General features: G+C 34.9%; 1 protein-coding gene across 3 annotated transcripts in view; it reads left to right on the top strand.

Moving 5' to 3' along the window:
* Nucleotides 1-14,647, top strand: part of Enpp1 (ectonucleotide pyrophosphatase/phosphodiesterase 1) — a 61,121-nt gene that overhangs the window by 40,619 nt on the left and 5,855 nt on the right. For all 3 annotated transcript variants that reach the window (XM_047558589.1, XM_047558590.1, XM_047558591.1), the window contains exons 10-21: nt 583-648; nt 938-1,010; nt 3,212-3,320; nt 4,471-4,602; nt 6,048-6,079; nt 6,917-7,044; nt 8,009-8,078; nt 8,729-8,816; nt 9,864-10,033; nt 10,912-10,963; nt 12,638-12,792; nt 14,157-14,286. In XM_047558589.1, coding sequence (XP_047414545.1) covers nt 583-648; nt 938-1,010; nt 3,212-3,320; nt 4,471-4,602; nt 6,048-6,079; nt 6,917-7,044; nt 8,009-8,078; nt 8,729-8,816; nt 9,864-10,033; nt 10,912-10,963; nt 12,638-12,792; nt 14,157-14,286 — 1,205 coding nt within the window. The remainder of the gene's footprint in view (nt 1-582; nt 649-937; nt 1,011-3,211; nt 3,321-4,470; nt 4,603-6,047; nt 6,080-6,916; nt 7,045-8,008; nt 8,079-8,728; nt 8,817-9,863; nt 10,034-10,911; nt 10,964-12,637; nt 12,793-14,156; nt 14,287-14,647) is intronic.

The raw sequence follows: 14,647 nt of genomic DNA, 5'->3' as shown, positions 1-14,647 counted from the left end.
ATTGAGAGAGCAAGTGAGATTTGATGTGCCGGGCACTGTGTTAGCATGGGGAATTCATGGTCTCTGGCGTCTCAAGCTCTATTCTCTGGTTTGGGCAAGCACCCTGATGGAGCTGCGTAAACAATCCCTGTGCCCACGGGATTGCATAATTAATTCTGCTGAAGAGACGCTGCCTGGAGAATTGTTATTTGCTCATCAGATGCTTTCATCCACGTGGTACCGAGAGTCATCTATGGATGAGCTCTGCCTGAGGTCTCCTTTGTAGACTGTATTAACACATGGATATGCATGCAGTAAGCAATGCCTCCTTCCAGGTACATGAATAATACCCTCCAGTAAAGGAGAAGAAGCACATTTGTAAACCCAGTTATCACTTGTATTTATATAAAAAGTTAAATTTTATTCCTTCATTGGAAAAACAAATGGAAGTTTTCAGATAAAAGCTTCATATAACTTCAAACACAATAAATGCTTTGGCTTGTTTTGTATTCCTTAATGTGATTTTCAATAAGAAAAATATTTATATTTTAAATCCACATAGTTCTCTCAGATTTGTTTCATTGTGTTCTTCCTTAATTTTAGTTCAGTACCATTTGAAGAAAGAATTTTAGCTGTTCTTCAGTGGCTACAACTTCCTAGAGATGAAAGGTATGTAGACAGTTAATTTCTATTATAAATACTCCTTTGTATAATAGAAGTTACATATTACAGTAAAACCTGGCTATTGGCTCTGATGTTTTAGATCCAATTAACTCTTTAATGAACTATTATGGTTACATTTTGAAGAATTCCAAACCCATATATTATCTCTCTGTAAGTTTAGAAATGTTACCTCAGTGTTGTAGAATTTTTAATCACTATCAGTTGTTGAAATATTCTTTCCATTCTGTTTTTCAATGTGTTCATAAAATATTACATTTGATACTGTTTGATTTAGACCACACTTTTACACTCTGTATTTAGAAGAACCAGATTCTTCAGGTCATTCATATGGACCAGTCAGCAGTGAAGTAAGTACATTTTTATCAGTGATTACATCATTAAACCTAGTCTCTTTTAACCAAACCTTTGAAACAGACTTCTAGACCATTCCAATAAGACCCTATGATTTCTGAAAAAAGTGAGAAGCGAGCATTATTCACAGTTTTACTAAACCAAAGAATGCACTTTCAACCAAATAAGAGTTGGGAAAATATTTTTGCTTATATTTTCTTTAGTGCAAAATTAAAGTTATGAATTAAATTCTGTATTTTTTATTCCAAAGCCTTTATCTTCTTTTCTTGGCCTAAAAGCTAAGTACTTTTTAAAAATTTTTTATTCGTTGTAATTAGTTATACATAACAGTAGAATGCATTTATGCATTTTGATAAATGGAGTATAATTTCTTATTTTTCTGATTGTACATGTTATAGGATCACGTTGGTCATGCAGTCATACATGTACATAAGGTAATAGTGTCTGTATTTTTAATAATTTTCTAAGCAGGTAAAATTCCAAATTTTTATGCAAATATAGGGCAATAGGTTAAAAAGTAGAAGCCTCCTCTGAACTCCTCTCCTTAGGAACTATGTTCCTAGCTGCTGAGACCAACATGTTTAAAACAGAACTTGAACACTGAAGGATGGGAAGAGTTTATCAAATGTATAGAGTTATTCACATAATCATCTAGGTCTCTTTCTGTCCTTTGTATCTGCTGCATCAGATTCAATCCCCAGCAGCCTCACATAGGTGGTAATCCCACTGTGCCCTTCTTTGAGTGTGTCCTGTAGTTCAGCAGAAATGGTTTTTCTAGAGGTGGGGTAAAGAAGACAAGTGCCCAACTATGTGGCCATGTCATATTTGGTCTAAGGGAATTATTTCTTGTAATTCTTTCTATAATTTGAACAACTAACCAGGTTGCTAGTGTGATTTTTTTATTCCTTTGCTGTGATCACTGGCTTAAGACCTGTTTGTAGGTCCTTTGGCTATAAAATATTCTGACTCATTTTGTAATTGTTTGTCCAGTTATGTAAGTTGTGCTGCTCTTTCTGATTCACTAATAATTTTGCACAGTATCAGCTTTTCTGATGCATCTTCATTCAAGGTTGAGCTTATTGCTCTTCAAATCTTATTAATTTGTTGACTCTGTTAAACTCTTAATATTACTGACATCTCCAAATCTACTTTATCTTAATATTTAAAAATTCCAGTTCATGTTGTTTGGATTTTATATATATATGTATAATATATATAATATATACACTACATATATACTATATATAATATATACTATATAATATATGATTATTTATATTATATACATATATATAATAAATATACTCACACACACACACACACACACACACATATATATATATATTATATATATATATAATATAAGCAAGAACTCTACCACTGAGCTACAACTCCAGCCTCTGGATATCTTTGAAAGTAGTGACAGATTTAGAAGAATTTGTCTCATATTAAAGTGAAATATACTGACTGTAAATGAAGATTAAACCAATTTGATATATTACAGAAAACACACAAACCAGCACAAGAACTTTCCTCAGTTGCTTTTACAAAGAGAGAGGAAAAGAAAAATGCCAGAAAGCAATTTGCCAAGACCCTTTGCCATTCTTTGTCCTTGATATATTCATATGTAGTATGTATGCAGTTTGTATGGAAATAAGTAATTTTTTAACCTATAAATTCCAAGTTAAAAAATTTAAATGTGTAGGACTGTAAGAAGCATTTAATGAATAATTTTAACTCTTTTGAAAATTAGAAAACCTTGTACTTCAACAGTGACCATTTAAATGATCAGAAAGTACAAGAAGAAATCGTAAAAAATGAAATAATAATTAAGAACACAGTGTTTTCTGGCCAAACACTAAACTTGAGCTAGCATTAGTTTGGCTCAAATTGAGTCTAGTCTAAGTAGCTTTTGAATCCCCAGGAGGGAAAATCAATGAGAAGAGCTAATGTCATTCCCAAACTTGTAATTGAGCAAATGTAGAATGGGGGCCTTCCCAGTGTTAATGATTAGCAGTTATTTACTGTTCTTCACTTCTTTGATCTTGACCTGTCCTAGTCTAACATGAACTAGTTTATCATAGTTACATCCATTGTTCTTTTTCTTTTCTTGTTTTTTTTTTTCAAATGGAGATAGATGTATATAGAAATAATCATTAGTATGGAATGCTCATATGAGATTGCTTCCCATCCTTAGGTCATCAAAGCCTTGCAGAGGGTTGACAACATGGTCGGCATGCTGATGGATGGTCTGAAAGAGCTGAACTTGCATAAATGCCTGAACCTCATCCTTATTTCAGATCATGGTAATCTGAATTTGTATCATTTTCTCTTCAGGTTAAATGGTATAAAGATAAAAGTTTATTTGATTGACTTTTGTTTCATGATTTCCTGTGAATGTTATAGATCAAAATGTCCTTTCTTATGAAAAGTCTTTAAGAAAAAAATTACACTAATATAATAGACACAGAATTCACAGAAATTTAAGAGCCTCTGTGCTCCTATAAGCCAAAATGCACTTGGCTTCTGATTTTGGAAAATCCTACACCAGGCAATTTGAAGAGTTGGAAAAAAATTTTTATTGACATTTAACTATGTTAACTTTATAATTTTAGATTTAATTGGAGCATATTACTATGTACATGTTTAGTTTTCTTTAGCATGAAGTCTGACTTTAGAGGCAGTATATATTTTGATGATAATTTAATTTCACATAATGTGATATTTTTGACATATTTGTGTACAGTTTTTGTGGCTAAATAAGTTATGTACAGATCCATACCTGTAATCCCAGCTTCTCAGGAGGCTGAGGAAGAAGGATCACAAGTTTCAGGCCAGCCTGGGCAACTTAGGGAGATTCTGTTTTAAGATAAAAAATAAAAAGATATAGGGGTATATAGCTCAGTGCCATTGGGTTCAATCTGTAGAATTGAAAAAAAAAAAAAAGAAGTGGTGTGTATACAAGAAAGTAAAAAGTAGATTCTTTTCTGTTTTTCTTGTGTTCTTAAGAAATAATTGTAGAAAGTTGTATTTAGAAACAGTTCCAAGAAGTTCTATGCTAAAGAAACTCCAGTCCTGCAGTGTGACTAAGACACATGTTCTCAGTTAAAATACTAAATGTTTTTGGACAAATAACTGTCTAAAACTGTGATAAGACATTCCTCTTTACTCACATAATGATATTGGAAATATATAAATGAGAAACACTGAACTAGTTGGGGGTGAAGGAAAGGGAAAATATTTTGAAGAAAGTGAGGTGGATGATATTGCTGGAATTCTGTATTCTTAACCTATCAGGTGTTTAACTGATAGGAGTGTCAAACTCAAATGAAATTCAATTCTGGAAGTAAAAGAAAATTTTCTTTCATTAATTTAAATTCACTATTAATTTCTTTCATTAATTTAAATTCATTATTAAAGTTAGAATATATTTGATGGTTTATTTCTTTCTCCTAGGCATGGAACAAGGCAGCTGTAAGAAGTATATATATCTGAATAAATATTTGGGGGATATTAAAAATATTAAGGTTGTCTATGGACCCGCTCCTCGATTGAGACCCTCTGATGTCCCAGATAAATACTATTCATGTAAGTTTATCTCTAGGATAACTTTGAATATGGTCATATATTACTCTAAATCACTGTAGCTCTAAACTGAAGGGAATCAGTTAGCTTCATGATTAATTCTGCAGAACAGTTCTTTTCTACTCACAGAAATTTTATAGGACTAGATGTGAGGACACAAATTCAAAACTGACCTACTTAATATTCATAGGCTAAGCATATTATTTGAGATTCTTAATACATTTCATATTGTGTGTGTGTGTGTGTGTTAGTTGTACTAGGTTCAAGACTGTAATTAGAAAAAGGCTTAAGGGAAAAATTCAACTGCATTTGTTGGAATTTAGATACTTAATGACACCTCATTAAAATAGCTTACATCATTTTAGTGTAATGTGCTATTATGAGGAGGAATACTGGCAGAGATGATTAATTCTATAAGCAATTGGTTCCAGTCCTTAGAAATGACTTAAGCCATTTCAAAAGGCAGTGGGTCTTTAAAACAGGGAAGGAAAAGGAATTTCACATTCTCACATGGCTATATGTGAAATACAAAATACCAAGAAATTAAGATGTTTTTTCTTTTGTAAGTCAAGCCTATTTTGTAACTATTTCTGCTTCTTGAACACCATCCTTGATAACTTTTGGATATGTATGGCAAATTTTATTTTTTATCTAATTAATTTTGAAATAGAAAGAGAAATGAGCTTTTCCAAGTTATTAGAATTGGCTTAGATTTGGGCTCTATAAGTAGATAGTTTTCAATGGATACTCTTGAATTTTAATGAGGAAAAATAGATTTCACTACAGGAAAATGATTGTGCAAATATATTAACTCAGTGACACAATGCACAGGTTCCATGTGCACAATGAGAAGTTTTAATTAGTTTTTTTTTTTTTTAAATTTAGAAAAGTAGTGCAATCAGTCTTTCATACCTGAGCATTCCACATCGGTGGATTTGACTAACTGTGGATTGAAAATATTTGCGAAAAAAATTGTGTTTGTACTGAGCATGTACAGATTTTTTTGTAATTACTTTCTAACAATATAGTATAACAACTATTTAGATAGCATTTAATTATTTTAGGTATGACAAGTAATCTAGAAATGATTTTAAACCTGTGAGGGGTTGTGTGTAGGTCATGTGCAAATGCTACACCATTTTGCTGTAGAGACTTGAGCATCTCACTGAAGATTTTGGTGGCCATGGGGAACTCCTGGAACTACTGCCCTCAGATACTGAGGACAACTGCATATGATTGTTATAAAAACCATACAGGCAATAGCAGTCCCCAGAGATTGTTTTGGGAATTAACTTTAGCCACACCCTTATTTCAGGTAGATCCCCAAATTTCCCAAATTAAAGCAAAAGCAGCATATAGTATTTGAACCTGACACTCTACATTTTTGGATTATTTTTTACTTGTAGCATGTCATCAACTGTTAATTCTTTTGCTTCTCTCCCCTTCAGTTAATTACGAAGGCATTGCCAGAAATCTTTCTGTAAGTACCTTTATTCCATTTTATAGTTATTGTTAGTTTTGTGTACTATTTAGAGAAAAGTTTCTGTGTCTGTTTTTGGGATTATGGGATTAGAATTTTGGGGTATATGGGCCAGAATGTAGAAGCTTAGATGTAAGAATATGTCTCAATACTCTTATGTTTGAAAGTTTTTAAAATTTATTTATTTGCATTGTAAACTTCATATGAAGGTACCAGAAATAATTGAAGAAAAAAAAAAAAAAAAGTAAAACCTATTGCTGCACCACCATGAACACTGTTAGCATTATGGTATATTTCATTTCAGGTTTTTTTGTTTTTGTTGTTGTAGTTTTTGTTTGTTTATTTGTTTGTTTCTGTGGTGCTATGGATTGAATCCAGGGCCGTGTACCACTGGATATAACCCCAATCCCCATCTTCTTTTTAATGCTCATTTTTTAAAATAAGTTTTTGTCCTGGTGCTAACTTATTTATACTACATTTTGTACTTGCTCCATTTTATATCTTGAAGAAAATTCTTACAATTAGTTAGCAAGGTGTTTGAAATTAGGGTCATTAGTTGTAACTCCAGTATAAGCTATTGACATAGTCCAAGAGCCCTGAGGCTTTTATGCAGTAATAAGTATGATATCCTATAAAAGGTTTAACTAGCTTAGAATATTCACCTTGTAAATTATACAAATAGTAAGAACTATTATTTTTCTCTCTGTGGTTCTTTAGGCAGATGGGTAAAACACTTGGGAGAAAAATTCATAAGAAGTTAGGAAGGAATTTCAAGAAAAATATGTACTTTGGATAATACGGAAATAATAAATTTTCCTTTGCTTTCTGCAATTTCAGTGCCGGGAACCAAACCAGCACTTCAAACCTTACCTGAAACAATTCTTACCTAAGCGTTTTCACTTTGCCAAAAATGACAGAATTGAACCCTTGACGTTCTATATGGACCCTCAGTGGCAACTTGCATTGTAAGTTCTAACAGTTTCCCATGTAGCCTGATCTCTTAATAATTCAAGGTAACCATTGGGCACTTTCTAACAGTGCTGCTATGTGAATACTATATAAATATGATTCCCTTCAAACAGATTTCTCAACCTTGGCTTATAATATTTTGAGTTGGATAATTCTCTACTGTGGGGAGCTATCCTGTGCATTCTGAAATATTAGACAGGACCCCTGACTTCTACCTGCCAGATGAAAGTAGCACCATTCTGCAGCTCTGACAGCCAAAAATGTCTCCAGACATGGTCACAAGTTCCTGAGGAGAGAGGAACTGATGCTCTGGCCTTCCCCGTCCATACTGATTATTATTGTGATCTGTATTCACATAGTATCACTTGACATTACATCTCTTCTACGGATTGCAGTTATGTCTAACAATACTTCAAAGTTCAACAAACAGTTGGTAAAAGCACTTCATTATTTGGGTGGTTAATATTGTTAATATCTCAAAACTTGCTCACTGTTTTGAAGACTGCAAGAAATCAGTCATGATAAATAAAACCAGAATCCACCCAACAGAATGACACCATCTCTACTTTTACTAGAGAACTATGTTTTTATTATTTAGAAGAAGATAAAAGAGGGATGATCCTTACCCTTATAGGAAAATTAACATTTGGTGTCTCTAAATGCCGTATTCTAAACATTTCTTTGTCATTGCGTTTTTACAAATAATCTAACTTAAGAAATCCAAAACACTTCTGTCTTGATGCTAATGGTTGTTCACATCTGTCTTTTATTTCATGGACAAATCAACTCTTAGTAATATAGTATAAATGAGAATAACCAGACATTTTGAATCCAAGTGGTTATGTTCACTTTATGTTAGTTTAACATAATAGTTTCTTTTTTTAGTTAATGAAAATAATAACTTTCAGTTATATTCTATGAACAGGCTTTACATTATTAATTCATATCTGTCAAAATTAGGAATCCCTCAGAAAGGAAATATTGTGGAAATGGATTTCATGGCTCTGACAATGTATTTTCAAATATGCAAGTGAGTGGACCTTTTATACTTTAAAAAATAGCATTGAATCTGAAGAAAAATGGATAATAAAGCTTGAGACTAAAGATCTTTGGATCTTCAAGAATTTTGTTAATATTTTGTATTATTGTCTCATGGACATATGACTTATATCTCCTGCTAAATTTCTGAAAATTATTTTGTATATGTTTGTGCTTCATGAAATATATTGCCCCACAGTAAAAGAAAGTCAGTGATTTAATAGATGAAAAAAGTGTCACACTTATGTTTGGAAAGAAAATAGTATCTTATATTTACCTAGCACTTTTAAATTCAAAATACAGTTACAGTAATTATCTAATTTAATCCCTGCAGCACTCTGTGAGGTAGGCAGGGAGAGGTTTATATCCTATTTCATAGATGAAAATAGATTTTATCATCCATTCTATGTTGACTGTCAAGTCAAGGATTATGGTAAAACTAAGAGAAGTAGTCTGGGTATCCTTAGATTATCTATGCAACAAGGACTAAAACAATATCCCACCAAGTCCCTTGGGCATGCTATTTTCCCCATGTCTTAAAGTAACCAGTTTATACATGTACAATATAAATAATATGAAGTTTTGACCAACTATACACATAACTAAACTGTACTGATAAACTGACTTTTCTGGTCAATCCAGGCGCTCTTTGTTGGCTACGGACCTGGATTCAAGCATGGCATTGAGGTTGACACCTTTGAAAATATTGAAGTCTATAACTTAATGTGTGGTAAGTGTGAACAGGCAGCTTCCACCCTCCTGGAAACAGAGCTGGAGTAGGATTATCAAAAGTAGGTCCCATGGTGGGCCCCTGTGTAAGGATGAGGGGAGGCAAGGCAGACTCTTCCATTTTCTTTTTCTTCTTCCTGATCCAGAAATGCAGATCAAATGAGTTTTTCCACTAGGCTGCACACTGGGTTGCACGTTGCTGGGTCCTGGGTTTCATTACATGACTTTGGAGTTAAAGGTGGAAGCCAGGGAGGGAGAGCGTGGGGCAGAAAGGTGGACAAGACAGGGGGATCTGTGGTACCAGTAATAGTTGAGTGGATGGCAATGTGGAGGGTATATACATAAGGGACGATGCATTAGGTATATCCTTTGTTCAGTCTGTGGCTTCTGAATTAGTACTTTTATGGTGGATTGTTGGATTTTAAATATCATTTCACAATTCTGATAATGACACTGAACATTTACAAAACCTTAAACTGTCTTAAGGATAATTCTTTCAGTGGAAGCCTGTAAACTTTAAATGAGATAATTATATCCTAAACACTTAAGGCAGTGCCTGACATGTAATGAGTGCTTTATAAGTGTTCACTATTATTATTATTAAAATCATGAGTCTTAGACTTGGGAAAAACTGGGTTTTTGAATCCTTGGTCTACTAAATTAATAGCCTTTAGACCTTTAGGCCTTTGATTATTTATCTATGTAATTTTATTTATTTGTTTTGAAGATTACATAGAAAAAATATATTAGCACCACTCTTGGCATATAATATGCATTCAACAGATAGTAACTATAGTTATTACATACTCTAATATTCAGAAATTTTTACAGAAAAGTAGAGCACAGGTATCAGTAATTCTACTAAAAATAACAATAGTCATAAATAGTCTAAAAGGCAAGAGAATTTTATAGTTTTACTTAAAGAGTAAAGGACTCATTTATATCTAACTCTATACATACATGTATGATTTTTTAAAATCATAGTATAAGTCCACTCTTTGCTTTTGAAACTTCTAAGTAATTCTTTGCCATTCTTGGAATCGTGTAGATTTACTGAGGTTGACCCCAGCTCCTAATAATGGAACTCATGGAAGTCTTAACCATCTTCTGAAGAATCCTGTTTACACCCCAAAGCATCCCAAAGAAGTGCACCCCCTGGGACAGTGCCCCTTCACCGGAACTCCCAGAGATAACCTTGGCTGCTCCTGCGACCCCTCGGTAGGTATTGCTGAGAAGCTCAGCGCACTATGTAAGGTCTTTTGGAACCCTCTGCACAGCATGTGTTATAGAAATCTTCGGCAGTGCAATTTAATTTATGAGTGGGAGGTAAACATTAATTTAGTTTTAAATCTAGGGGCACATAAAGACCCATTTATGATTTAATTTCGCTTTTCCTACTTTGCATTTTCTGCTCTGTTTTTATCCCCTGGAGCTGCGGTGACTTGAGGGCAGGTGGGGAGAGTTCTAGAAGAGCCCTCAAGCATCCTAAATCCTGGAATCTGGGCTGTCGTCCTTGCTGTGATGTTTTAAGTACAAAGTAAACCCATCCCAATGTTCCTTCTCTAAGAAACAGCCCAACTAATTACAAATGTAGGGAAAAAGTGACTTGGGTACAAAGCAAGTACATGATACTGCTCTTTTTTTACTCCTATCTTCATAGAAGCTGTAACTATCTTAATAATGACTGTCAATCAACCGTCTTCATAGTTGTTTTAAGAAGGTAAAAATACCTGACCGTTATTAGCCAAACTGATCACATGCATAAAGGTAGCAGTTGGAGGAGTCGTTTCTTTTCTCTTCTCCTTTTTGTTACACTTGATTTCGGCTTGAAGAAAGACTGTGGGGCAAGAGACTATAATTATAAAGCAGATTTTATATTGTGATTTTCAATCACTAGAGTTGTGCTGATAGTTTTGTCTTACTGCATCTGTTATTCCTCTTCCTTTATCCTCCTCATCAAAGAAAACTTTTCACGCATATAATACTGTGTTCATTTTATCTTTGTTTTGTGTTAATTAAACTATAGAAGTTGTATGCTTACAAAATTAAAATATGTCTCTCAATCCTTAAAAATCGTTTTATTAACTTTTTTTTAGATTCTGCCAATTGTGGATTTCCAGATACAGTTTAATCTGACTGTGGCAGAAGGTAAGGCACATTACTCTCAGGCCTGGAGTAGTATGCAAGCAAGTTTTTTTTATCAATAGTGTGAACCACAGATGATTGGTTTAGGGGTATTGTTTAAGAATAACCAATACAATAAAGGTAATAATGGAAAACCACTTGATGAAAACTGAGATTTCTCTGCCTTACAGTCCAAACTGTTAGTCTTAAAGAAAGAAGGGATATTTTACAGTGGAAATGGTGTGTAACATATTTTGTGGTGGCTGAGTCTCTCTTTATGAACATTATGGAAGCATTTTGAGGATTTTTCTAGGTTTAGAGTAGAGCCCCAGATTTTCATTTAAAATACCTATTAAGTTTCTGTCTCACATGGTTCTTAATTCTAAAATCTTATAAATTGATTGATTAACCTAAGGTTATCTTCTCATAACTTTTGAATGAAAATTAAGAATATGTATGCAATTGTTAACATTTTTCAGTTGTGATTTGGATGTGTACAGTCAGATCCTTAAGTTATTGGGCTCATTTTTTTTCCCCCTGCTGGAATAAAGAGGTAAATTCTGCATTCATCCTGACTTGAGCTTGTCTACATAAAATCACTACTGTATAATTGGAATTCACTGTTTGTGAGGTCTCAGTCTATAGAATGCTGGCTCCGTTCCTCAGGGTCCTGAGGTGAGGCAGAACATTTTGGTGGAAATGTATGGCAAATGAAAACGGTTGGGAACATGGCACCAGGAAACAGAGAGAGAGAGAGAGAGAGAGAGAGAGAGAGAGAGAGAGAGCGTGAGCGCTTTGCTCACCAAGAACAAAATGTATACCCCAAAGGCACCCCCAATGACTTGCCTCCTCCAGCCACAACCTGCCTGCCTACAATTACCCCCCAGTTAATTCCTTTTAGGGGATCAGTGCACTGATTATGTTAGGGCTCTCATACCCAATCATTTCACCTCTAAACTTCCTTGCATTGTCTCATACATGAACTTTTGGGGACAATTCATATCTAAACCATAACAGAATTAGAGACACCTTTTTATCCCCTGGATGTTATTGCCGTAAAAGATGACTCTTTGAGCATTAGGCAGATCTGAATTTGAATGTGAATTTAGGAACTGTATGTCTATGGTAAAAGTATTTATTTCCTATAAATTGTTTCCTCATCTGTAAAATAAGTGTATAATGTTAATGCACAGAGAGATGTGAGAATTAACTAGATGATGTAAAAAAATTCTACAGAGCCCTTGACACTTAGAAAAGGGTAATAAATAGTGTCTGTATTGTTATTGTTCCTTTGGGTTTAGACTCATAATTTTAGTTTGAACCTTTGTTTTCCAAGTCTCTGTGTATGTTTTTCTACAGAATGTCTTGAAGAGTAAGTAATTAAAATAATGAAGATATTTTTGGTACTATAAGTCCTAATTAACTGGAATGCCTGGCAATTTCATGTAGCATCCTCTAGTGATACTCTGATAACTCATTGATCTTTCAGTATCTTTATAGGCAAAAGTAGCAGTGGACCATATTTTTTAAATGTTTATGGTTCTTTTCTTTGTAACTAGTTGTTGTTTTACAATTTAAAATAATTTTTAACATGCTTAAGTAGAGGAAAGGGTTAGATAAGTGTATCATTATATATCATCATATAATGCACACTAATTACATTTAAACGGTGATCTCATTTTCCTTCTATGACCCCAGAGGAGAATATCAACCTTGGCACTTTACCATACGGAAGACCCAGAGTTCTTCAGAAGAAAAACAATGTCTGTCTTCTTTATCAGCGCCAGTTTGTGAGTGGATACAGCCATGACCTCCTCATGCCCCTCTGGACGTCGTACACCGTCGACAGAAATGCAAGTATCTGCTCCCCTCTTTCACTATGTGCAGTTATATCACATTATTAAGCAAAACATTGAAAACATAGTTTCTTGCTGTTAGTCTCTATAACATTTTCCCAAATGAGGGGCATACTGAACAGGGAGTCACATAAATTTTCAGTTCTAGTGCTGCCACTAACGAGTCATGTGACTTTGAGACACATTTAGAGCAGGTGTGTGTGACACAGAATTCTCCTTTGCCTCTTTTTCCCCTGGTTTTGCTGGCTGATGATTCTGACCTATAGTTTCATGACATCAGTCTTCCAGTTAGTCATAATTATTCATTTCTAAATACAGAGCCACGTGAGTACAAGTGCCCACGTGGTAGGGGGTCCTCACTGATGGGAAGACATGGGAGCTCAGTCCCATCGCTGCACGTGCCATCTGGAGGGGAGGGTGCCAGCCACCTCTCCCTATCCCCACCAACACCAAAAGGAGCCCGGTGTAGAAAGGAGTGAGGGCACCATTTCCCCTTGCTTCACCCCCTCCAAGGTCTGGTGGAAAGAGAATGGTGATAGGAGAGTCCTGGAAAGAGAACAGGGGAGGAGATCTTACCTGGTATTAATTTAAAACTAGACCAACCAGACTTTCAGAGACCAAGAGTGACTGGCCAGCTCTAGGATGCTCTTAAGTGATAGGAAAGGGATTTGGGAGGGCTTCATTGAGAGGAGCTGTTGGATTTAATAAAAGTATTGCTAATTCTGAGGTAAATAAGTAAAAAGATAGGGCACTGGGGTACATATGATATATATTATACATGCATATTTATGTGTTTATATAAAGTATCTTGAACTTCATTTTTTTCTCATTTTCAGACTGCCTTTAATCACTTTTCTATACAACTTCACAATATACAACATGCACCCTGTTTTGTAGGGACCCCATCCTATCTATTGTTGTTCAGTACTGTAATTATGGAGGTGGTTGATGTGTTTGAATTTTCAGTTTTGTGCTGCCATTGAGTCCATGTGAATTCAGTCGTCACTGTTCCTGAGGTTTCTCCCTTGCTGTCTCTCCTCCCGTCTCCCAACATTTGGCTGCATAGTTGGATATGGAAGATCAACTCTAATCTCAAAGACCGTTTAGATAAAAACATGATAAACAAAACCAGCAGAGCAATTGGGAAGATATTTGCACATCTCTGACAGACAGTATCCTTAACAGTGTAAAGAATCTTTGCACTTGAGTTAGAAAAACAATGAATACACCAGAAGAAAAATGGAAAGTGGAGAAGGACGGGAACTGACAGCTAGCTGCATCTCGCCTCTGACTATTTACAAAGCGATTTCCTTCTCTTCCTGTGCCTGATACCTGATGGTTCGTTTCCTTTTGTTCTTCAGGACAGTTTCTCCACAAAAGACTTTTCCAACTGTCTCTACAAGGACTTCCGGGTTTCTCTGAGTCCTGTCCACAAATGTTCCTTTTATAAAAACAATGCTAAACTGAGTTATGGGTTCCTGGCCCCACCACGTAAGTATCTTCTTCCCTTGCTTTCTTTTGTCTTCTTGTTCATTAACAAGAGGGGGAGGGGCTGTAGCTTAGTGGTAGAGCAATTATCCAGCGTGTGCAAGGTGCTGGGTTTGATCCCTAGCAAATAAATAAAGAAAATAAATAAATGAGTGTGATAAGAAATCTTTCATATGTTACGGAGCAGTGGACCTTGGAAAGAGGCCTCGGGTTCTTAAGAAGGAGATACGACTGTATTGCTTGAAAGGAAAGTTCAGTTTGTCAAAGAATTAGGTAAAGATGGAGGCTTTGGTAGGCCTGCTTGTTCACTGCTGCAGAGCCCCTAGGGAATGGGCTTCATTTATTTATTTATTTATTTATATTT

The sequence above is a fragment of the Sciurus carolinensis genome, chromosome 7 (genome assembly GCF_902686445.1).
Source record: "Sciurus carolinensis chromosome 7, mSciCar1.2, whole genome shotgun sequence".
Taxonomy (NCBI): Eukaryota; Metazoa; Chordata; class Mammalia; order Rodentia; family Sciuridae; genus Sciurus; species Sciurus carolinensis.
This window is presented reverse-complemented; position numbering and strand designations above follow the sequence as displayed.